Here is a 26,605-nt window from a genome sequence, read left to right on the forward strand (position 1 = left end):
TGGATAAATAGGCTTGTTCTCTCTTTCAGAGTTGTAAGGATTCCCATGATGATGAGGAAGGGGGAGCAAGTTATCATCGTTCAGCAAATTCTACAAGCTGATGTGGTAGAGAGAAAAAGAGGTAGGGCCACAGCACTTTAAAAAGCTACTGGGAAGTCCCAAAGGCCTTTCACAGTTCTAGAGGTGCCATATACCTTGGCTCTGTGCTTAGGAAAATCCCTGTAAGATAACATTCTCTAGAAAATTACAACATTAAAACTGTATTTGTTGACAGTAAAGATCATACCATGATCATTTTAGGGTTGGTGTACCCATTATTTGATTGTTAAAACAATTTTGGCTCAAACATGTTTTCTAAATTTTGGGGGCACTGTATGAAAAATCTGTTCTATGTTAATTCAGGCTTACACTTCTCTCCTGAGGGGGAAAAAAACAAGGGCCACACAAGCATCCCCTTCCCCACATCTCACCTTAGAAAACTGGGATGGCCTGGAAAGCTAAGAAGACCTGGAAGGCCCTGGATCTTTGGTCCTCTAGGTTTCAGTGCACTGACTATTTCATCTAGTCACAATCAGGGAGCAAAACAACGGAGCTGTGATGATAGCTAACAAATGAGACTTACGCTGAGGAAGAGTTTAATGATGTACTTTTTTCTTTCTCTTTTTGCTATGCTGCCAGGTGAGAAACACGAGTACTTTTAGACAAATTAAGAGTAGTTTGCACTTGGCAATATCCTGCATCTAACTCCTAGGCCTCTTGAGTGTACACTGTAAAGCCCTTTGGGAAAGAGAAGCCTGGGAATCGGTATTTAAACACAGACCTACATGATTTCTTTTATCTGCTGTTTGAAATTTTTCCTTTTGAGATTTGGCTATCCATATAAAAGACATGGAATGTCAAGGATAAACGGGTTACTAGTCTTACATTAAAATACATATGACACTGTGTGGGCCAAAACTTTTACTGTCTGTCTCTCCCTCAAAAGATTTTGTCCAAAGGTAGAATGTATGTTTTAGTAGGTTATCTCCCTGCTAGGTAACATACTACCTGGAGAAAAGTAGGCACTCAGTAAGTTTTGAGTGGATGAATAAACATTTCAGCTGCAGCACTCAGCACACAACCATGGGGAGACAGACTTCCCTCCACACTCCCCAGCTCCCAAAAGAATCCCTAGGATTCTAACTTAGAACATTATTGGGGTAGTAAGATTAAAATAACAGCAAACAAATGCTACATACAAAAATCAGTACTTATTGTCTGACTGAATACATGATTAAGACAGTAATCATTTTCCTTGCTATCGACGTATTTGAATATGGATAAAAAATGTTTCTGAGACTAGTGTCTATGTGTGTGGAAAATCAGAACTCACATTACTACAGGACCAGTTTTTAAGCAAAGATAAATAATCTGAAAGACTATTAACGAATTTTTGTACTCACTGGAGTAAGTATTTTTCTGTCTTGTGCACAACCCTGGGAGCTGTTCATGGAAGAAAACAAAATAAACAGATGATGATTGCCTAAGGCCAATTCAATTCTCTGTTTAGAGTTTAACGCAACAAAGATGTAAGAAAAAAAAATCTGACTGAAATGATTGGCTTTTTATCTCCCCGGTGATAAATGTCTCTATAGGACACCAGCAAGAACAATAGAAGAGCATTTTGACAACTGTACCAAATGCATTTTCTTTTATACACAAAGTATAGTCCAGGTCTCTGGTTAGAGTGTACTATTTGCAATGAATGGAAATGACCCCCCCCCAGCCACCTACATGAAATTTTCGAATTTCATTATAAAAACTTCTCAGTTAATTGAGACCTTTGTATAAGGTCAAGCAGAACTATATATGTGTTTTTAAAAGAATATACAAGAAAATATTAGTGGCCCTAACATCAAATGACTTCATTCCACCACTTCTTATCTATTGACTACTTTTTCACTTCTTCTAATTGAACAAGTAAGTACCACAACTGGCAAGGACTTTTGCATTAAAATAGCAGACTCAAAGATATTTTCATGTTATAAAATCAGTATTATAAAAATCAATATTCTGTGGAACACGATGTTTACTTTAATTGCCAAATATTACCACAAGAAAAAAGTACATTATGGTGGTTCTAAATTAAATATCTTTCTTAGACAATGAAATTTTGAAACATTAAATTTAAATTTAAATAAATACCCATATATTTCAATATTACATAGATACTAAAGATATTATTTTAAGTTCATCTCAATAGAAAAGGTATACCCTGAAACTATTGTGAAGAACACAGCTCACAGAACACTTCAATGGGCTCTGTAGGGGTAAAGAGGGAGAAGGAAAAGAGTAAAAACTGAGACCTGCTATTTCAAAGCTTGTCCTGCACGTAGCAGTAGCATCCTTTCCAAAGGGAACCTGTAAAAATCACCAATTCTAGACCCTCCTCTCAAATTTAGGGTTTCTATTGCTGTGAAGAGACACCATGGCCATTGTTTTAAAAAGTCTCTTCCAAGACTCATGATAACCTTTTAACTGTAACCCCTGTAAAATTAAAATCAAAAAGCAAATCACATACTTCTAACATATAATGACACAGGAGATACATTATTGTTCCAAGGAGAGCATAGTGAGGAAATACGGGACCAACCAAGACCAAAAACCAGCTGGGCAAACTCCAAACCCCGGATCTCCCTGTTTGATGTCAAAGCACTCTTCAGATCTCCAACTCCTTTTGGCTTTGGTGACTGTAATACACTTCTTTCTTTTGGGCTAGTTCTCAGCAGATATCCCAGGGCTCTGGCATCTTCAACATTCTGGAGCCTCCAATGTAATCCAGGCTTCACCTCCAAAGCTTCATGTAATGGCCTCTCTGGGCCTCCATGAAGGGACATCCCTGACACATGCCCGGCCTCAGCATCTTTCCTTAGTCACAGAAGGAGAGAGTCTGTAAACCTTTCTTTTAACCTTGACTCTAAAGCCAGAACCACGTGGCTAAAGCTGCCAACTTCTCTGCTTGTTGGGGCTAGAACATGACCCTCTCATTCCATTACATCTTCACCCCCTTTCTTTTTCTGATGGTTTCCTTCACTGTGTAAGTAGACCAGGCTGGCCTCAAACTCAGAGACCCAACTGCCTTTGCCTCCAGAGTGCTGAGATTAAAGGCTTGACACCTGGCCCTAAGCTTTTCTTTAATTCCTTTTCACAAATTGGAAGGTTAACTGGGTGTAGAATTGCCCTGAGGTCACCACTCCCTTTATTCCATTTAACAATAGACTTTTAATTTTTTTTTATTTGAACTAATTTAATGGAGATAAATCCTGTATTCAAGGACACTTCCTGGTGTCCCTTTTCTTCTTAAACTGCACATTTTTTTTTAATTTTTTCTTTCTCAGCTTCCTCCTCTCATTATAGACCTGCATAAAAGTGAATACTAATCACCACACAACAGAGTCAATACTAGGCTGTTTTGAAATTTCCTCTGCCAATGCAACTAATCCTCAGGCAGACTTTTTTGGATAAGGGCAAAAACAACCACATTCTTTGCCAGAATGTCCCAAGAATAGCCTTGAGGCTATGTACTAAAATTCTTGTCCTCTGAAACCTGGTGAGCTGGGCCCCCCACAGTTCAAATCACCCTCAGCATCGATGTCTTCCACATTCCTGCTAGGAAGGCCCATTAAGTTCCACTTCAAGCATTCAATTGCTCTTCTAATCTAAAGTCCCCAAGCCCACATTCCCCCAAACAAAAGCAGGATCATCGTGGTCCCTGGTACCAACTTCTGTCTTGGTTAGGGTTTTATTGCTGTGAAGAGACACCATGACCACAGCAACTCTCATAAAGAAAAACATTTCATTGGATGGAACTGGCTTACAGTTTAGAGATTTAGTCCATAATTATTATCATGGCAGGAAGTATGGGACATGCAGGCAAACATGGTGCTAGAGAAGAAGCTGAGAGTTCTACATCTGAATCGGCAGGCAGCAGGAAGTGAATTTAACATTGGGTATGACTTGAGCTTCTGAGACCTCAAAGCCCACCCCCCAGTGACACACTTTCTCCAACAAGGCCACACTTCCTAATATTGCCACTCCCTATGGACCTATGGGGACCATTTCTATTCAAACCACCACAAATAGAGTAAGTAAGAAAGAAAAATTCCTCGTACAAGGCTTGTTTAAGCAAACTCTTGAACCCATGTCACTGCATGCTGAAGTTTGAGAGCTGAGCCATCAGACTGTCCAAAGATCCAGGCCTAGGAAACCCTTTACCTGTCTAACTAGATAACACAACCCCAGTTACAAACGGCAGTCATGATCAGAACTCTGGAGAACCGTCACTACTTCCTTTGCAGTCAAGTTAGACTCTCCTATAATTTCTGGTCAGCAGCCTGCTGGAGGTGTGAAGAATGGCCAATGAGATAGCGGGAGTCAGGAGCCGTTCATCCAGGGTCAGCGCTCCAGAGGCTTGAAAGCATTGGCAAAAGGTTCACTTTTATTTTATGAGCTCTGAGCAACATACGACGCTGTCTTTGACCTGGGGAGTGGGGTAACTCAGACATATCACCGTGCCACAGAATACGCAGAAATAAGCACTCCCTGTAATGACTAGAGCAGAAAATGCTTTGTGACAAATGTGGGATAGCTGACCCCACTCCGTCTTCTCGGAACTTGGATGGTATTTGCTCTAAAAGCAACCGCCTGTTCCTGGAGGAGGGGGTGTCGGCTGGCCTGATCTTAGCAGTACATGGACCACACATATCAGTCTGGTCTAATAGGAAGCAGGTGCTGAGATTATTATTAAATATGCCTATAGGAAATAGGAGGGGCAGCAAAGAAGGGTGGGGAGGAAAAATATCCTTCCTGTGTGTCAAAGCAGTGGAGGTGGAGTTAACTCATAAACCTACTCCCAGGCCTGACGGCTTAATTTAGAAGCAAATAGAAAGACTGCAGGTATGAATTAAATTTTTGCATCATATTTAATATTTATAACTGCAGAAAATTTAATCTGAACATTCACTTCGAAACAGATGAATCAACACCCAGTGCTCAGACAACAATGCAAATGAAATTACTCAGAAAGTAAACTGGGTTAATAGAGAATTAACTGTAGAATGTAAAATTCAAACTATATTATCGTATTATTTAATCCTCCTAAAAAAAAAATTGTTCCTTGATGATTTCAGTTGCCTGGTTTGAGGCAATACAAAGCAACAATATCCTCCAGATAAAGTACGTTACCAGTTCACAAGGCAACAGGACAGACCTGGCTGCACTGGAGAGCTCATTGTGGGAACGGGAAGGGCTGATGGTTGGCGATGCAGAGTCACAGCCTGCTCACAGCTGACAGTGGTGGTCCGAGTGAGGACGGCAGAGAAGAAACCTAGAGCATAAGAAAACCACACCGTGTCATATCCAGATCACGTTAGCCACCGAAAACCAGGGAGCTAGCTCTGGGTCCTAGCTCCGCCACAAATTAGGTCTTTGAGAGCCACATCACCTTCACAGAGCTCTAACTCCTTAGCAGGAAAAGAGCAACTGTGAACTGGGGTTGACAGCTCAGTGCTGCAGTGTGTGTCTACTATGGAAGTGGCCCTAGCTTTGATTCTCCAGCACTGGATAGGAGAGAAAAACAATGTCCATCTTGCTTTCAACATGGGGACTTCGTGAACATGATGCACTGGAAATGAAGACAGCCCATGAGTGGAGAAACATGGTTGCAGTTGGCTTCCAGTTTGCCACTTCATGCTTCTTTCCATTCCAGCAGAAATCGGAAACCAAGTTTTGGAGTTATGAATATAAACATGTCTCTACGTAGCTTTTTTAGCTATTATTGTCAAATATTTACTTGTAAGAAACAGAAGCATTTGGGTGGGGGAGGGAACTAATGGCTTAAAAAAGCAACAAAAAGGTCATAAAGCATAGGAGTGACAAAAAAAAAATCCCCATGACAGTTTCCACTTCTTGAAGTCTTTTGCAATCTTGTTCCTGCTAAAAGCAGTAAGAGCCCCTCTTTCTCAGAGTGCCACTAACTGAGTCTGCAAAGGGAATTTAAGGGGCTTTCTGCTTCTGAGTGCACTCCCACGTCCAGGCACTTAGAGGAAAAGCTATTCCAAGGACATTTCCCTAACTGTTTACTGGAAAGTCAAACTTAAAAAAAAAAAAAAAAACTTTTAAACTGCACTTAGTAAGCATCTAACTAAAATAGATCTGACCTGCAGTGTATTATACAGAAGATACTGGAGCTCTGAAAACCATGTCTCTCTACCTCAAGAAAACAGCATATTTATTGAGACTCATTTCCCATCAGTATTTTGAAAGTGTTATTACTATTTTTGCAAGAAAGTATAAAGCTGGATATAAATATATACTTCTTTGAAGAAATATATAACAACACCAAGAACACCACTAATGCTGTAAAGATCCTAAGTAGAAATAAGCATTGAGCTATTAAAGCAGCCTAGCAGAACAGCAGACACTTTCTTCAGGGTTTGATAAGTACAAAGACTCAAAATAACACTAAAAATGGTCATTTTGGTAAATCCTTTTGAGAAGTTACACTGATATTCTCATCCTATCAGTGATATCTACAGATTTGTGACTCGTATGTCAGTAAGAAAGCAACACCTCTACAAGAGGGAGAAAAGGCAGAGCAATTTTCTTTTGTTTTTAGATAGGAAAATGGTCATTCTGACATTGACACCTGAATAGAAAGATCTCAGTACTAAACTATAATAATGCCACCTGCATAGCTCCTCAGAGTCACAAGCTGCATTCAGACATAGTGTATCATCACATTTGAGTTATTGTTGCAAGAGCTAAACTAATAAATAATTTTTATGACTCAGCCTTTACTCTCACCACTACCCGTCACTATGTTTTTCTGGTGAAAATAATCAAGATGTCTTCTGCTACCTAATACAATACAATACAAACAAATAAAAGAGTACATTTTAATAGAATTTAACTTTATAGACTATTTTAAAAGAATACATATGGCTTCACAATTTTGTCATTTTTTTATTTTTAGAATGTTGCCTGAAACATCTCATAAATGCTTGGAACACATTCCTGATTCTCAGTGGCAGTCTGGGTTGGAGCTGTAAGCAATCATCTTGAGTAACGTACCCAGACCCAGAAAGACAGATATTGCATGTTTGTCTCAAATATAGTGGTAATTTTGAATCTTTGTATATGAGTGCTTTGTTTGGAATACCCATAGAGGTCAGGGAACCAGTAAGGGACCGTAGAGGTGTGGGGAGGGGGGGGGCTTTCAGAGGTGAGAGGTCCGGTGCTGTGATATAAGTATGGAAAGGGGAATGATGGGACGGAAGAGTTAAATAGGGTATGGGGTGCGGAATAGAGCAGTGAAGATAGAGATCTCTAACAATAAAGACATCATACGAAAACCTACTGCTGTAACATCTTCCTAAAAATAGATATACCTATAAATATACATCATATATATAAGTATAAATATCTATACCTTATACATACATATACATGTGCATACAGATACCTCCTAGACACATGCAAATATATCATACACCTCATATACAGATGTGTATAATATATCATATACATCATATGCATCTATGTATACGTGTACTTGTATACACATTAGAGTGTAAATGCAGCCACTCCTCAACAGGGGGAAATTACCCCTCCAAAACAAGATAGACTAGACTAACAAATAAAAATCCTGTGACCAGAAACAAGATACTTCTTTTGAAGTTATTGGCTAGTGGGGTCCCATAGATCCCCAAACATTATAAATATTAACATTGCTCTTGGTTAACCCCCAGAAGTTGAGAGTGAGACCCTATTGCTGAAAACACCACATATTTGAGTTATAGAACACAGAGAAATAAAGCTAGCAATGACCTGGAAATTTCAAGCCTACTGGTCAGCCTTCATGGTCTGAAAGGTACTGTGCATGCTACTTATGAGAGGAGAAAAGTAATCACTCTTCTTACTCAGCTGTGAACTCTGTGAGCTACAAGAAAAAATGGCAAGACATGCTCGCCAGTGCAATAGTGCCACTAACGTGGAAATAACCACTTTACAGATTTAAGGCCCACTCCAAGAATGGAAGCTGGCAGCACTTTCAGGGCCAAGGATCTGTTGCTAGATAAGCCCTAAAGAAAACCTACTAGCTCTTACTATTTCCGAGTTCTTACCTAAAATTCCATTCACTCTGCCCAACAGTTGCCCATCAGGCTCAGCATCTGCTTTGATAGTCTGTAGGGCAGAGGCTTTCAGAGGCCCTCTGTGGTAGGTTCCTAGGTTGTTTCCTGTTTTTTTCTTCTTCTGATGTCCATCCTCTTTGCCTTTCCGGATGGGGATTTGACATTTTAGTTAGGGTCTTCTCTCTTGCTTAGTTTCTTTAGATGCACAGGTTTTAGTGGGTTTGTCCTATGTTGTATGTCTATATGAGTGAGTATATACCATGTGTGTCTTTTTGTTTCTGGGACAACTCACTCAGGATGATCCTTTCCAGATCCCACCATTTACCTGCAAATTTCATGATTTCCTTATTTTTCATTGCTGAGTAATATTCCATTGTGTAGATGTACCACAATTTCTGCATCCATTCTTCAGTTGAGGGGCATCTGGGTTGTTTCCAGCTTCTGGCTATTACAAATAAAGCTGCTACAGGAGGGAGGGGCTTATGGGGGGATGCAGAATGAATAAAGTGTAATTGATGAAAAATTTAAAAAAAAGGGAAAAAATAATTTAAGAACCTTAAAGGACTTTCAAAAGTGGAGGAAAACATGGAGTTAGTCAATTTACATGGAGCACGTCTCGCCCCTGGGGGCAATGGTCTCCTGAACCTACTCAGACCTCGGACACCACCACTGCTAGTTCTAGAACTGATGCAGGATGTTCCAACGAGGGGGTTAAGGCTTCTCATAATATTTCCTATAAGCCCACACCTGTTTGTTTATATCCCCCATTTTTATTCATTATTAGCCAGATAGAGCCAAGTAATTGTGGTAATGATACTTGCTTTTTTGCCCAATGCTGGAATGCTAGTAAATTTAGGTATGCCCTGGTTACTCGCATGCCTCGCTGGGTGCCTGTGCCCGTTGATGCCCCTTACGCCATGACTCTCTTCAGACAGAAAAAGGATCTTGGAACTACAGCCACCATTGTTACTGCCATCTCATTGGCGGCTGTTGGAGCTACCACCGGGGCATTAGCCATGAGTCATACTGGGCAGACTGCTCAGACCCTGAATAATCATTTAGCCAACGTAGCTCATGCCTTAGTTGTACAAAAAGGAATTAATGCTCAACTAAAAGGAAGTTTGATGGTGTTCAGTCAGAGGATTGACCTCGTGCAGGAGCAAATTGATACCCTATGGCAAATCGCTCAACTTGGCTGTCAATGAAAATATGCTGGACTTTGAGTCACTAGCATACAACATGAGAATTTTTCCTGTGCTGCAAATCTGTCTAAACAATTGTCGAGCTATATTTTAGGTAATTGGACTGGAGAATTCGATACTACGATGGAGCAGCTGAGAGTGGCCATTGTCACAGTAAATTCTACCAGAGTGGACGCAGGACTAGCCACAGTATTATCATCATGGATTGCTGCAGCCATGAATCATCTGAAGGAATGGGCGGGCATGGGAGTGTTAGCAGGCCTTCTGGTGTTGGTCTCCTTGGTTTGCCTGTGGTATATATGCAAGATTAAAGTCTCACAACAGCGTAATGCAGCCATGACCATTCAGGCCTTTACAGCCATTGAAGCAGGACAGTCTCCCCAAGCATGGTTGGCTACCATAAAAAGCTAAAATGTTATGCTCAGGATGCGAGGCTGGGCACTGCACTCAGGGTCAGTCGCTTTGGACCCAGAGAAGAGCATGTCTGATTGCATGCAGGTTGATGCCCCAGGTCCCGCCTCTGAGAAAAAGGTATCAGACGGGTCTGATGCTCTTTGGGTGGATGACACCTGAATGAACATCGGTACAAGGTCCCAATTTATTTCTAATATCAGAGATCAGACCTCTACTCTTGCCTGATGCGTCTAAAACAAAAAGGGGGAACTGTAGAGAGCTGCAGAATGCTGTGCCTTAAAGATGGAGCTGGTTTCCGCCTTCCACCTTCCCGATGGTGAGTGCTCTCTGTCACGAATAATTCCACATTTGGCTAAGGCTGAGGATCTGGCTTGCTTCCATGTATGTGGACCTATCTGCATTGCCCACGTGGCATGCTGGGGTTGGCTACCCAGAGGCTATTTAAGCTGTGGGCTGGCTTTCCCCAGGGTCAGATGATTGTTCAAGGTTCCTGAATAAACTGCATTGAAAAAAAAAGAAAAGAAAAGAAAACCTACTAGCATTATTCTGTTAAGTAAACACAGTATTAAGCCAACTCCCAACAACTTATTGCTAGTGCCTTAGATTAGAGCATCTCTCAACTCTTGCCAGAGAAAGGTTTTCTTGCAGTAGAAGGTGATTAACACAGAGACCCACAACCGGTCAGTGCAAAGAGAACAAAAGACTGTGGAGTGCAAATTCCTAAATGGCACATCTATATCAGGCTCCTTCTGGAAAGGCTCACGGATCATCACAGAGGAGAGGAAACACACACTGTCAAAGCCAGGCAATGGGTGACCACACTGAAACCATGTATTCTGGATACATCAAGCTGGTGAAAATAGGAACTTGCAGCACTTGTGACAACAGCAAACACAGACGTGGGCAAGGTCAAGATGACAAAACCTAAGCATTGAGCAGGGAGGTGGGTCTGAAGTCCCACCCAGAGCTGGGAGCTGCTGGCAACAATAGGTAGCTGCTGAGAGGAGAGGGAGCTTTCTTTAAGAATGTGACCCAAGGTAGATTAACCACTTTCCAGGGCAGGCCTCACACCCAAGGGTATTTGTGTAGCATATACTGGACTCAGCTATATATTTAAAAAGAGAAAGAGGGGGAGGAGGATGAAGTTTGGTGGATAAGGCAGTAAGAGTGGGTATCTGAGAGAAGTTAGGTGAGTGAGGGGAACATGATCAAAATACGCTAGATAAAATTGAAAGAATTTCTGAAAATAGTGTTTTAAGCAAACAACCAGAACCTGAGCATGCAGCCTATGCCTGGAATCCCCGTTCTTGGGGGAGGAGGCAGAAATGTCACAAACTGAAGACAACCCTGAGCTATACAGTAAGACTATCTCAGAAGAAAAAATTTAAAACAGGTAAATAAGCAAATGACTAGCAACTATCAAGGATCAGAAAAACCTTCGGAAACTATACATGAAGCAGCTCTAATCTCAGCAAAGGCGTGGTCTGCCATTTTCCCTCTTCATGCTTTTATTGTATAATATTCCTTTGTACCAGGGATACCTTTTATATTTACAAATATAACTCAGCTCACCAGATAGCTTTCAAAAGCTTAACCTTAGTAACATGTATTGCTGCTTCCACAAACACCATGCACAACAATTGTCTGCACCCGCCTGATTTGTGGTAAGTGTATAGCTATTGGGTTTTGACTTCATAACTTGAGTACAGAGTGAATCTGGCATAGAAACAAGAATCTGGCTTTGAAATATCAGTGTTTTTGAAATTTAAACAACTCTCTTTGACATTCAACCTTTTAAATAACTGCCTAATCATAACACACTTTTAAAACACTCTAAATACATTGTTATTTAAATATTTCACAGAAAACTAGAAGACACTTCTGTGTTGCTATGCATTAGTTCCCACTTATTGCACTTCTATTTCCAATAAGCCACATTCAGCTGGAGTCATCACTGCAATTAGAGCCGTGTACTGGAATACAGTCATTTCAAGAGTCCTCCTGTACTGTTTCAGGGAATATTGATCTGTGTGCGAAGTCCCGCACAGTTGCTGCAAAGAGGTGTGGCTGCTTCAGAGGCCACACACGCCTCCTCCTTGTGGCCACAGAGGCAAAGACTAGCACCTGCATCTATAGTCTGTGTGCTGTGTGCCCAGTGTATGCAAATGTCCATGAGTACGCAGCAACGGCTGGGTACCTGGCTAGACTGGCTTGCCAGTAAACCCCAGCGATGCTTTTGTCTCTGTTGTTATGCCAGTTTTTTGTTTGGTTTTGTTTTGGTTTTTTGTTTATGAATGGGTGCTGGGAATCCCAGTTCAAACCCTCAGGCTTACATGGCAGATATTTTGCAAACTGAGCCATCTCCCCAGCTTCCAGTCTACACAATTTTGAGGCAAAGTTGAAATGGAATTTTGCATGAATTACTAATCTTTTTATTTGCTTAGTAATGGAAGGGTTCAGTGGTCAACATCCATCAATTTGATGGGGTTTTATTTGTTTATTTTTTTTAATTTTTTTTTTACTCTCAACTCTTCCCATACTACTTTATCCCAGGATAAAGAATGCAAGGAAATAAGACTAGAGTGGGGAAGTTTTTCTTCTACATTTTTGTCATTCTTATGATAAGAGTGGATTCTGAATAATATAAAACTGGCTTTCACATGAGGAGATAACCAAAATAAAAACATAAAAAAATAACAGAGTATAGATGAAAATTGTCAGAACATACAATAGATATATGGTTTCAATTAATAGCTTCAATTAATTTGAACATTAGCCTGAAAATATGCATGGGTTCATACTGAAGAAAATTAACACAGTGTAATAAGAAGAAAACTGCTATGACTCTTTCATCCTTAAAAAGCCCCAGGGCATGATATTTTGCAACACTTTAACTTATTCTTGCAACCAGGAAGGGTGGGCACTGATACAATCCAGGGCCCCAGCCCACATCACTGTCCCTCCCTTTGACGTGATCTTGCCGCAGGTGTTTTAGTAATCTGCTCATAGGTTCAATAACAATGATGCAAGTTGGTCACAAAGAACTTACACTTGAAGTGTGCTCTCTGGCTTTCCACAGCCCTTTAAGCACACTGAATAATCTGATATAATTTCCTCTTTAAAGATACAGCTGAAGCTTAAAGAGTTTTCAGCATCTGCTCCTGGAGCACACTGGCAGTAGAGGGGCTGGCCTTCTCACCCTGTGAGTGCTGTCTTTGCAGCTCAAAAGGAAGTACATACAATCACCTCTGAACTACTTAAATATCAAGACTGTCTACCTCATCATCACAGTTCTGGGAGTCATCACCGAGCCCCAGGTCTCTGTGCTAAAGAACCTGTCCAGTCCCTTACTAGTAAGATGAACTCAAAAATTCAAGTAAGTGGCAACCAAGTATGTTGCATGAGGACTCAAGTTTGATTTCCTGATTCCTGAATGTCACCCTACTCCTTTGGTAGTATTGCTATTTTCTGACCATTGTATTACAGTTTTCTTTCTTTTCCTCATTTTACTCAATTGGTACTAGTTTGCAAATACCCTACTAAAAAATCCCAATTCTTTTGCAATCTATGTTGCTAACAACAAATACCCTTTCTATGTATCACTTAGTTCATCTTTCCCAGACTTCCAAGTCAAAAGCTTAGTCAAGTCTACTCAGCTGCAAATCCCTCTGTTTGGAGGGGGAGCCATTAGCTGTGCTTCCTCTATCCAGTAGGCTTCATGGGCAGACTCGGATTATCAAGTGAGCTGTACGGGTAGCTTCTTGGTGGAGTAAACCCATTGTACTAGGGCACTAGGCTCAAAGAAATAACTCAGAACTGCAGCCATCCTTTCATGCTGCAGAACCTGAACGGCTGCGGTAATTCCTCTAGAAAATTGCTTGCTCCTGATGTCTAGTCCACAGCCGTTACTAAGCACATGCCAGGCACACTGCCACCCACCATTGAAACCTGAAAGTCCACCTCATTTCACTGTGTTCTGCATTTCCCACAGACAAGCTTGAAAGGTAACGCTGGGAACTCTTAAAAACATTCATTTGCTAGCGAAATGGCGCGGTGGATTAAGCACCGACGGCAAAAGCAGGAGGGGCAGAGTCCAGAGCCCAGCGTTCACAGATGCATGTGGCCGCCTGCCTGCAACCTCTGGTGGAGACAGGGAATCCCTGCGAGAAGCTGGCTAGCTACCCTCGACACATCTGCAAGCTCCAGGTGCAGCTGCAGACCATGCTTCAGCAAGTAATGCGACCGGTGACCAAGCAAGACACCTGAAGAACCAAGGAAAACATCCTTGCTTCCACCTGCAAGTAAACACACACAGATGTGCACCAGCACACACATGAAGACACACACACACACACACACACACACACACACCTTTCCTATCACAGAGCAAATTGGCACACTGTGTAATCCCAGTCCGTGGGGGTTTGAGGCAAGATAATCACAAACCCAAAGCCAGCATGAGTTGTGCAATGAGATCTATGCCAACACGAGCTACACAGAGGCACAGAGAGCTACACCACATACTCACTTCCACCTTCTTCTCTTTTGTATTAACTGATACTGCACCACTCAGGTGATCCTTTGCTCTTACTTGGATTTTTTTTTTTTTTGTCTTTTTTTTTTTTTTTTTTTTTTTTGGTCTACCATTCTATCTTGTTGCCCTGCTAAATGAGTGAGCAACTTTGATGACAGAAAATTTCAAGTGACATTCAAGTTCCTTCAACACTCTAATCCTTTTCTCGCTGTCTTTCTTCTCCTCACATATAAAACCCATGTCTCCAGGCCATCTGCCATTATTCCTAGAATAAAACCCAATGTTTTCTGATATTTTGTTTGACAGGAAGACTTAACTATGGTTACTATCGTAGCACATTTAAACATGCAGACCACTGCTTCTTGAACTTAGGATAGTGAAGTCGGTCACTACAGAATGATGTACACCAGCCAGAAGCCCAACATTCCTAACTAGTACGAGAGATCGGGCATCAGAAAACCAGAATAAACAAGTTTGTACAGCAGTATGGGTGCACTAACGCAACTAGCTGTCGGTCCTCATTATTCCCATGGAAACCGTTCACTTGTCCATGTCTGGATACCTCTCTCTCTACAAAAGACACTCCTACTTTTACTCTCCGTCCAGCCTTGAACTTTTTAAGGCCGTGTTAACGTGAGAATTATTTTCAAGGTTGTTTTTCTTTTCTTTTCTCATTAATTCTCTCAGCAAAAGGACAGTAGTCCCAAAAGCAAGCAACACCATCAGAAACAGGCCCCTGCTCCCTCTTAGGAGTCCCACAAAAACACCAAATTGCATAACTGTAACATGCAGGCAAAGGGCCTAGGTTAGACCCAGGCAAACACCCTGATGGCTGGCTCAGTCTCAGTGAGTCCAGGTTCGTTGATTCTGTGGGTTTCCTTGTGGTGTCCTCCAGCCTCACTGGCTCCTGCAGTCCTTCCTCCCCTTCTTCTGCAGGACTCCCTGACCTCCGCCTAATGTTTGGCTGTGGGTTTCTACATCTGTTTCCATCGGGTGCTGGGTGAAGCCGCTGATGATAACTGGTTAGGCACCAATCTATGAGTATAGCAGAATATCACTCTGCATCATTTCATTGACTTCCCCCCCCCCCGTGTGTTTGGTTCTACCCTAAGTCTCTGGGCCATCCAGCCTCTCGTTTTTGGTCCTCCGGGCAGTGTCAGGCATGGGCTCTCTCTCATGGCATGAGTCAACATGAGAATTCTTAATCAGCCATTCCAAGTAATTGCTCAGCTTCCTTGCCTACATTTTCAATATATTCTGTTAGACAATGATACTGCTTCCTACATGAAGGCAGTGCTCTTACCTGCCATAAGGCTGTTCAGTTTAGGGCTGCACTACATTACTCTCTTAACGGCCTGCATTGGCATAACTCATGGAATAGCGCAGGTGCACAATAAATGCTGGATGAGTAAGTGAAGAGAGGGAAAGATTTAAACCTATGAACCATCAGTTATCTTATTCAGGGCAAAATTATTTACTCGGCTTGTTAATACACAATTCTAAAGGACTATAAGACAGTTCTTGATTTGATCCAAGATACTATGTATATATATTTAGAATCTACAGGAAAAGCAGACCCTGAGGGGTGGGTGCCTTCATGGGCTGTGGGAGTCAAAGGACAATGGGTAAAAACTACCTATGAAATGTATTGTACAAGTCAGTGCCATTTCATAGGCTTCTCTACTGAAGTGATTTCTCTAACCACTGGAAGGGTCAATGTGTTACCTTCTTACCACCTCCCAATGTTATTTCCTCCCCAAGAGGAAAAAAAAAACAAAACAAATAAAAAACCACTTTGCTCTTAGAGAGGTTTTACAAGCTCTAGTTTGCCTACAAATAAAACAGATATCTTCAAGAGAGTGGAGAATGGGATGGTGAGCCTTGTCCCTTCCAGTGTTAATGGCAACAGAAGGGCCGGTCTCCAATGTTCCAAATGTCCTTGACATTACTCGTGTTGTCCTGAGTAACAGAACAGGGAATCTGGGGATTTTTAGCTTTGGGGACTGGTACTAGCAAGAGCCACACCAATGCCTCAACTCAGTCTGTGATTTAACCTGCCCTCATGCCACACACAGTCCTCTGGGTCACTGGCACCGGGACAAAGTTGGCAGGACAGCTCCTTTCAGCTCACCCTCATCCCTGGGGTCTGGGGTCTGTTGGTGTCAGTGCCCACCTGTGCCCACCCTCGAGGCTCAGCTCTGAATAGGATGTGGTGTGCGGAGGGCCACGCACCACATGCACTCTCCGTGCTTACTTTTCACAAGCAAGTAGTGAGCTTCTTCCTAAGGCTTTAGGAGAACAACTTGAACACGGGCTACATTATGGGTGTAATATAGAGCAAGGAACACAGCTTGGGAGGTTAGTTATGCATGTATTTTGCATATTTAAGATAGGATTCAGTAGTCTATACTATAAATATAACTCAATGGTAACATCTAAAAATACACAACATAATCAGAAATGGCCTGCTGGATATTTCACTTCAGAAGAAGAAATGCTGCCAACTACAGTACCTGCATGGATAAAAATAGATCCCTTGTAGTGATTCTGAGATTTTTAAAACATCAGATGTAATCCCCAGAGTATCCTGTAGCCAAATTATATCCTCAACAATCCCTATCATAATAAATATAATTTTGTCAAAAGGTTTTATTCCATAGTTTTTCTTGGATGATATGTGAAGATCCCTTTCTGCAAATTCCTTCCATGAACAAAAAGGAATCAGCCCTCATAAGCACAAAACTGAGACCACAATGATCAGGAACTGCAGGATGTACAGGTCCCTTTTCAGTTTTTTGGTCATGGCAAAGAGACTAGACAGAGAGAAGCAGGGAAGGAGAGAGAAAGAGAAAGAGAGGGAGGGAGAGAAGGAGAAAGAAAGAGAGAGGGGACAGGGAGGGAGGAAGAGACAGAGACAGGGACACAGAGAGAGAGCAAGTACTTTATCTACCTGTAAATACACAAGGGACAGAAGTCCAAAATAGAATGTGAAAAAGAAGTAGCAGTGGAAGCGAAGGAACTTGTAACAGACAACCTCTGATGTCTGTGCAGCAGGAGGGCTTTGTAACTCATACACTATAACCTTCGCTGCAGAAAACCACCCCATGAAGCATGCTTAAAAGATTCAAGCTCCCCTGGTCTACTTCATACCTCCCTGTACAGAGGAACAGGCTATGATCAGCAAGCCAAATACAAAAGACCTTTATCTATCATTGTAATTTACAGTGGCATGGATCTCCTTTTCAAGCTCCGATACTGTGTGTATGATGAGGCTGGGCTCTGAGAATTCTTTAATGCTGGAACCTTCCGACAGTACCACCAGGCAGCAAAGTGCCCCAGTGAAATGTCTCACTAGCTAGGTGGTCTGAAAGTCAATTGACTTCTCTGAGTTTCAGTCGCTTAAACATGAATTATTTAGGTCATGTTGAGGATTAGCAGAAATAATATGAGGTAATGGAGAAGGGGCAAGTACTCAAGCCATTGGCTATTATTAGCATTAGTTTACAAACTGTACTTTACTTTAGACAAGATCCATCTGAAGAGCAAAGAGTGACACAGGGCACCTCCTGCTGTGGAGCACAGTTCTGCAGTAGTGATTAATCATCTCCCTCTGCTAGAGCGACAAAGGGATCTAATTACTAAAGCTTTTTCCCTTGCTGTCTTTCTTTTAGAAGACAAATGTGTATTCTAAAAAAAAAAAAAAGTGTACTGTGTTATCTTTTGCTTGTGAATATACCACATTCATTTTAATCTTCCATTGATGTTACCTGCATTGTAAAAAAAAAAAAAAAATTACCCATGAACTTGAAAGTAGATGGAGAAAAATTTAAGCTAGTAACAGCTACCGCATTGTAGAAATTAAGAAACAAAAAATGTGTGGTCCATTTCCCTCACATGGAGAACTATCCTTGTTCCTTCCCAGATCCCTTTAGGAATTGCAATGGAGCCTCAGCCTGTTACCTTATTTCCTTTTCTATTACGATGAGGCCCCACGACCGAGGCAACTTAGAGAAAAAAGAGTTTGTATGCAGGCTTACAACTCAGAAGGTTAGAGTCCGTGGCCATCACAGGGAACATGGCAGCAGGCTGGAAGGTAGGCAAGGCGCAAGAGCAGTACCTCAGAGCTTATTGGATCTTTAGACACAAGCATGAGGCAGAGAAAGCTCATGTAGAGTGGCATAAGCCTGCTGAAACATCACCTCCCCTCCCCAGGGACACTCCTCATCCGGCAAGCCCACACCTAATCCTTCCCAAACAGTTCTACCAACTGGGGACCAAACTTAAATATGAGAGCCTAGGGAGGTCACTCTCTGGGGCAGACTGACTGATGATTCAGTGCTCTACCTACTAGAGGGCCACCTGACTTTAACGCAGCGACAACATAGCTCCAGGCCCACCCGCACAGGATACCGCTAACGTGAAGAACTAAAGAGCAGTACCGACACTACACACCAGAGAAGGAAGTCAGGATGGCCTCAACCAGCCAGGCGCCTTCTCAACTGACACCCACATTGTTGCTGATCTTCTTTACTCCTCATGCCCACATCCGGGAGGCTTTGGCAGAACATCTCCCAACTTAACAAATTGTTATTTTGACACCTGGCCAACTAGCCCACCTTCACTAATGAGCTAAACCAAGGTCAGTTGCCCATCTTCATCCTCTTGTCCATTGCCAGGCCATGATAAATGTAAGATTTATGTTAATCCTATCACTCCCTGGCTCTCTTCTCGACTACACGTAACTGTTTTCTAGGAGACCTCCTGTGAGCATGTAACACCACCCCAGGAAATACCTAAACGTTGTGCATGCACCAATGTGCAGCTCAGAAGGCATCACCTCACACATCACATTTACACCCCCACTGAGAGTACCTCAGGCTCACACTTTGAGACTTAGTGAATTGAATGTACCACAGGAGCAAGGGCTTCAGCCGAGTGGGGATCTAGCCTGGGCTTACAATGTGCTTCTGTGAGTGTCTACACCATGGCTTTCCCAGGCTATGCTTTCAGGAACCCTCTGAAAGCACAGATTCTGGACTTATCTGAGACTTCTGAAGGGAGAGTGTCTGGGATGAACTCAGAGCGGCAAAAATTCTTTTGTTTGTTTTTTGGGTTTTTTTGGTGGGGGGGGTGGGATTTGTTTTTAACAAGCTTCCACGTGATTACAACTAAGCCTAAATATGACAGAAAATAACAAATGCATTTGAACAGTGAGGAGGCAAAATAACAAAACAGAAACACAATGAAAGGCAAACTTTGCTTTGAACTGACTGATCTTAATACAAGTTCAACCTCTAGTTTCTGTGCTGTACACGCACAGACAAGTGATTCTAGCACGCTAATCTTCCCTGTCCTCACCAGGAAGTTGCTAGGCCTAATAGAACTTGTAGGGCCAGTTGGAATGAGTGACAGGATATTTAAAATGCTCAGCACATTTTGTATGATATCATTATGACAGATAGGGTCTCCTTTGCCAACCATCTCTACAATGACAAACTGACCATTTTTGTCATTTTTTTAAGAATAGGACATCACAAACCTACCTGAATTTGGGTTAATAAGTTTTCATTGTGATTAAAAGTAAAAGGGAACTTTCATAGGAAAGCTGGCATGCAGACTTAGAATGCTGGCTTTATGCGTTCTACATATGTGGTTGGCAGAATTTTCCTCCTTCTCCAATGTCCCCCAAGCCCTACCATCCTGGATAATTTGTGAACAATTTCAAAAAGCAGTTTTTAAATTATCTAGATATGTTCTCAACTATTTTGTTGAAAAAATCATTCCTATATCATAAAGTATTTTTCGAACTCATTGATGTCTTCTCCACTTGACCTCCCTCTCTTCCAGAAAAACATCAAACTAGTCCTCAAAATATCTCAATAGCTGTACTGCTAAGGACATGGTCATTGCCAACAAAACAGCCAAAATTTTATACAGACTAATCAGATATACTATACGGAAATTATATGTAAAATCACAGTTCTGAGCTCCTTCCAGGAGGGAACACGAACAGGGTCACTGTGCTATTTGGGCATACAGTGGGTGCAGCCTTTTCACCCTCTCTTGGAAGAACCGTGTTGAAGATAGCCAGTAAAGACAGAGGTGGTTTGAAGACAGAGTGCCTGCTCTTGGAAACTGTCTGGCACAAGAGAGCACTAAAAGCCTGATGAGGAGGCTAATCAATTAAGCTGGTTCACTTCTGGTCAATCCTATTAATCATCATTATGTCTGTGAAGACTCAAGAGCAACAGCCAGTCTATTTCAACAAATGGAGAAAAGTTCAAAGGACGAAGCCCGAGAAAGTAAGGCAGCAACAATTACTGATTTAAAATACCATAGTAGAACTCAAAACATCAGCGCCAGTTCCACAAGGCATTTATTTCCTCTGAGTCTGAAAGGCTCATTTGAAACTAAGTCTCTGTATAAACCTGAGGAGACTAAAACAATCACCGCTGAAGGTAACTTCTATTAATGTCACACAGGGCAAGAGACAGAGCCTTTTGCTTTCATATTCCCTATCTGCAGGAAAAAAAATCTGCATATATATATGCATATATTAAAATAGATTGAGATAGAGCAACACATATAAATAGCTCAATGCAACATCTGTAGCAGTCCTTTGGAGTATACTAAAGTTCTTGCTGTTTATCAGGTTGGTAAATCATATCAACTCCTAGTTATTTAAATTGCCAGTTGCCAGGCAACCAAATCTTTGTCAACTGTCACTCACTTTTAAGTTCCTTTACAACACTCCTTTAAGGAAAAAGAAGTGAAAAAAATCTTGAGACATTATTTTGGGAATCAGAAATGTACTTAATTTTATCCCTGAGTTAGAGAGTTTATAGCTGACACAGGGGACACAGATCCTATGTGGACAGTGGAGGAGAAGCACTGAGTGGCTCGAGAAAAGGTGCAGGGCTGTGGAAGGTCAGTGGCAAAGGTGCAGGGCTGTGGAAGGTCTTTGTTAGACTAAAATTCCTTCCAGAATGTCATCCATAACAGAAACATGTTTGGGACTGATTGCCCAAAAGGAATCATCCACTCTAGGGAAGCTGGCTGATCCTCAAACACACTTCTGGATAATTTTTATTTTACAATTTCCCTCTCTACAAAGAAGTCACAATGACTACAGTCAGAGACTGCTTACTTCCTTCTGTACTTTTGTTTTCAGACAGTGAGGGATTAAGTAATTCATTGCTTCCCCTTGAAGTTTTCTCATGTGGATATGTTTTATTTCTAAGGCTAAAAATCAGCAGTCATTATTCTACTGAGTCCCCAGTAGCATGAAATTTCTTCTCAAGGAGCTGTGAAGATGGCTCCATGGGTAAGAGCACTTCCTATGCCACCATGAAGACCTGAGTTTGAATCCCCAGAATACAGGTAAAAACTGACTATGTAAGATGAGAATCTGTAATTCAGTACCCCTGAGGGATGATGGGAGGCAGAGACAGAAGGCTTTGGAAGCTCATGGATCAGCTAGTCTGCCATGCTCCACAGAAATACAACAAAGAGCTGCTGTGTCAAGCAAGGCTGTAGGCAGGAGCCAATGCCTGAGGTAATTTTACTGGTCTTTACCTCTGCATTTGTATGCAGGACTATGCACACACACACACACACGAAAAGTTCAAGGTAAGGCAGACTCTTCTCAGTAAAGACAATGGAACCCAACGTGTACAGCATTCCCTGCCAATACCGCAGCTCCTACATCTGCCACTGTCTCTCTAGATATCAGCTTCAAACTAGACAGGTCATCTCCAACGCTCCTCCTAACAGCAATATTCTATAAACCCGTAAGCCTTTACATGCGTGAGGCCGTTCTCAGCTAACATCAATATAAACCAAGATTACCCAATCAATCAGGCATTTTTAGGTTGTTACATCTCAAAAAATAAAAATGTTTTGATATAAAGAAATTATAAAACTGTAATTTGCTCTGCTATACAAACATTTAAAGAAAAAAAAAAACTTGTTGACTTAAAGTCAAAAATAACAGACTTTATCAACTTTAAAATTAAAATCTGCATGCCAAGATATCAACCCTTTTAAAGTACAAAAGTCAGTGGATCTGGCAGAAACTACTGTAATGCAAAGCAAACAAAAAAAAGTTTGACTAAATTTCTTTAAAAACATCTCTAAATGAATAATAAAACAGAAGAGAACAATAGCGAGTTGAAAACAGGAAAGGAACTGATCATGAGCAAGAAGTAAAACTTCTGCCCCTATAATTACATGGAGAGCAGCTCAGCGAGTTACCGAGTATCTCCAGTCAAACTGGATGTTTTAGTCTTACAAGCCCATTGCTGGCAGGATGAGGAACAAATGAATCTCACACGTGCTTTCACGTTCACATACCATTTAAAATAGCTGTGGGGGACAATCTAACTGATTATCTGTATCCTGTGGTAGGCAAAGCAAGACCACATCCTAGAGTCTATGCCTATGCTATCGACAAGGCAAAGAGGAGTGAACATTGCCAATGAAATTAAAGTTGCCAGCAAAATGATTTCTAGGTTAGAGTGGCTTATTAAAGTGAGGGCAAAGCACTCACTGGCTGTGAGTTTATTTGCTGGCCCTATTGAGACGGGGTCTTAGCTCTAGCTGGCCTAGATTCCAACTGGTAGGCCAGGCTGCCTTCAAATTCTCCTGACTCGCCTTCCTGAGGATGGGGGATAGTCCTGAGTCGCCATACCTGACATAATTCTTTGCTGATTTTTATTCATCTGTTTTGCTGCATGCATGAGTATACATGGACCACAACAGCACAAACACGGAAGCCAGAGGCCAGTTCCCAGGAGTCAGTTCTCTCCTGCCACCTTGTGGGGTCCAGGCTTGTCAGGTCTGTAGACAAGCACCTCTACCCACTGAGCAATCTCTCCTGCACAAGGATCTTAAAAGCGTAAAAGATAAGCAGAGAGGAAGCAGACAGATGTGGAACTGTGGACTAGTCAGACACCTACGATGATAGATCCAAGAGAGGTCAGAATTCCAGGTGTGGGAGCTCTCACTACAAGCTAGTGAGGGCAGGGTGAAGGGTTCTCTTCTGGAGGCTCAGAAAAAAAATTAAGTCCTGCCAGAACCCCCACCTTAACTTTAAGTCAGCAAAACTTCTCTGGCAGCTACAAGAAACTAGCAAATGGCCAGCCAATCTACTCCTAGGGGAGCCCTCCTGTGTCTTCTCAGGAAAAGAAATATTTACAGCAAGACTATTAGGATCAGAAAGCTTGAAAACAATCTATGTGCTCATGGAAAAAGGAATGGATATATAAATCCTGAAGTAACTGGAATAATAATAATAATCAACACAATGAACTACAATAATAATAATACAACAATCAATATAATACAACCTTCACCACAACACAATAACCAATACAACAGGGCTACAGCATACACCACAACACTGGCGCTCCTTTGTACTCAAAGCAAACTAAAGAATGAATCACATGTCATGTGAAAAATATCAGAAAGGTGTGACATATCTGGGAATCGTTTATAACTACAGTCGAAGGGCTAAGTGAGGGCTGAAGAGGTGGAGCGGTGATTACAGCTGTGTAGTGTTTTCCATAGGGCCTGAGTGCAATTCCCAGCACCACTTCAGGCCTATAGCTCCAGGGTCCAAGACCTCTGTGCTCCATAGAGACCTGAACTCACGTGTGCATAACCACTAACAGACGTGCATACATATATTACTATTTAAAATATTAAATTAAAATTAAAAGTTAAAGTTAAAATTAATATTTAAAATCTTAACAACAAATCCTTTAATTTTTAAAAAAAATTACTAAATGAGAATAAGAGACACTACAGTCAGAATAGTAGCTACCCTAGAGTGGATGAATTGTGCACAGAATGCTTCAATATATACATATATTAGCCTAGGTCACTGGGCTTGGCAGCAAGGGCCTTTACCTTTACAGTGCCTAGCATCGCAGTGGTCTCAAGGACCTTAAACAGTTTATGTCTTAGCAGAAAGGAGAGATCTTCAGTAAGAAAATGAGAAATGTTGGTGAATGGAAAAGTATTTATTGCATTTACTATTCACATTTCTCTGTATTACTGAAATACAATTAAAAAATAAACAACATACGTTAAATGGCTGTGTTTTTCATGTGTCTACTGCAAACAGGGAACTGATGCTCCCCAAGTTCACAGAAATGATCTCACCCAAGGAAGTGTCCCCATCAACATGCCAATTAGAAGACAAAAACACTGAGAGCAAACATCAATATTTAGCTCAAATTTTATAACCTTCCAAATTATACTGAAGCAAGTGAGCTTCACTTTTTCTTTTATGTTAAGCAATTTTATCCTACACCTGAAGAGCCAGAGGGAAAAAACAAAATAGACTCTGGTGCTGGGCCACAAGCCTTTAATCCCAGTACTTGGGGAGGCAGAGGCAGGCAAATCTCTGTGAGTTCAAGGCCAGCCTGGTCTATAAAGCAAATCCAAGACAGCCAAGGCTGCACAAGAACCCTATCTTTGGGAAGAACTTTATCTGCCATTCTCCAAGAGGCACAGCCAGGCATGGAGAGTTCTGCATAATTGAGTGTTTAAGAACTGACCCATGGGAAAGATATTATCACCATTCAGCAAAAAAAGTGAGATGCGCTACTTAGAAATACTACTGTTTAAATAAGTTGACTAGACAGAATAACATTCTATAGATCCTTGTCAACCAAACTAAGAAGAATTAATGAAACAACCAGCTAAAAGACTCTTAGAAGAAAAACATCTATCTACTTTTTGTGGTTTAATATTTTTTCCTTTATCTTTATTTAAAAAAAAAAAAAAAGATTGTTTCTGTTTGGTCTGTGTGAGGCTGCAGAGCATTTCAGAAACATCCGGATGTGACTGCTTTGCTTCTCAGGAAGATAATGAAAGGGACGGGGTTTTCCATGGTGACTACTCTTCCCTGGAAGACTGTCCTGTCTCCAAGAATAATTAATAGGGTAAAATACTAGAAAAGCTATTTTGCAAGAAAGAAGGAAGAAAATAGCAACAGAGTAACCTAAGAATAACGTGAAACTTAAACATGCACTTTGTTATAATCTGTTCTATTCAAATAAAGCTGAATCACAGCACAGGCCCGAGAAAGCTACGGTTTGGTCCTGGTGGCATACAACTTAATGCCTGAGCCAGCAAAGGGCTGATCACAATATAAAAGGCAGTGGTATGAGCAGCTATGAAGAAGGCCTGCTCCTTTGTTGTTTTTCTGAGCAAGACAAGCAAATATGTCAGATAAAGTAACATCTTGCTCAATGACTATGTATATTAAATATTAAGACTATTACTAGTCCAATTTATGTAACTCTATGGTACATGGTATGAATGGACTGAGGAGTAAAGAAATGTCCCAGCCACCATTAACCATCACAGCTTGCCACTTTAACTGATGCTTTAGATTCATATAGGCCACTGATGGATTCAACACTGCAATTAGTGTCCTTCCAACAGAACATTTCATTTGATCTTTTTCTCTCCTTTTGGTTCCTTTTTCTGCAATCAATTGGCATGAAACACCCCCAAGTAAGTTAACAGTATTACCTGTTTGTGAAATGTCCCTTCTCCAGAGAATTGGCATCCTTTCCCACCACCTCTGCTAAGGATCTTACTGCTCAGGGTGGATCTTCTCCTGGACAGGACCTACCTCCTGTCCACGTGGGTCAAGTTCCCTAAACTTACAACAATAAGGATTTCTGTAATTACCTAAACTGCTTCTCTTTCCGAAGGGGAAAATTTTCCACTCGCCTCAGACAGATATCTTCCATCTAAACACAAAGGCTGCCAAAGACACCACATCCAAGAAGACACTCTCTATATAAAGATAAAATTCCTCTTTTTACAATGTCTGTTCATTTATTTACTTTGGTCAATCTTTGGGGAGAATGAAGACTCTCTTCAATATGTCTTACAGTAATTAATTTGAATTCTATCACATTTCCTTCGAAGTTTAAGTAAAGATTTTTGTTTATTTAAAATAAGTCTTTATCCCCATAATATGAATGTCTGTCGCTACTAAGCGAAGGTAAGAGGTAACTGGTGTATGCTTATAAGTACTACAGTCTGCATGACATGCACAGCCTTAATAATTCAGTCATATTAAAAGCTTAGGACTCCACACAATCCTACCACATCACCTGCATTCATTCCTTCAAATTATTAATCTCCATGTCCAATCACCTTCTGATTCATTGTAATTGCCTCTTTTTGCATATGTGTCTTCCAACCATAAGTCTGTTAGCACCATGGAAGCCAAGATATTTGCATGTGTACCTCATAGAGAC

General features: G+C 41.3%; 1 protein-coding gene across 4 annotated transcripts in view; it reads right to left on the reverse strand.

Annotated features, from left to right (window-relative positions):
• Positions 1–26,605, reverse strand: part of Hdac9 (histone deacetylase 9) — an 855,384-nt gene that overhangs the window by 768,383 nt on the left and 60,396 nt on the right. For all 4 annotated transcript variants that reach the window (XM_060367035.1, XM_060367042.1, XM_060367053.1 and 1 more), the window contains one exon: positions 5,249–5,365. In XM_060367035.1, coding sequence (XP_060223018.1) covers positions 5,249–5,270 — 22 coding nt within the window. In that variant the 5' untranslated portion in view covers positions 5,271–5,365. The remainder of the gene's footprint in view (positions 1–5,248; positions 5,366–26,605) is intronic.

This window comes from Meriones unguiculatus, chromosome 1, assembly GCF_030254825.1.
Source record: "Meriones unguiculatus strain TT.TT164.6M chromosome 1, Bangor_MerUng_6.1, whole genome shotgun sequence".
NCBI classification, from domain to species: Eukaryota; Metazoa; Chordata; class Mammalia; order Rodentia; family Muridae; genus Meriones; species Meriones unguiculatus.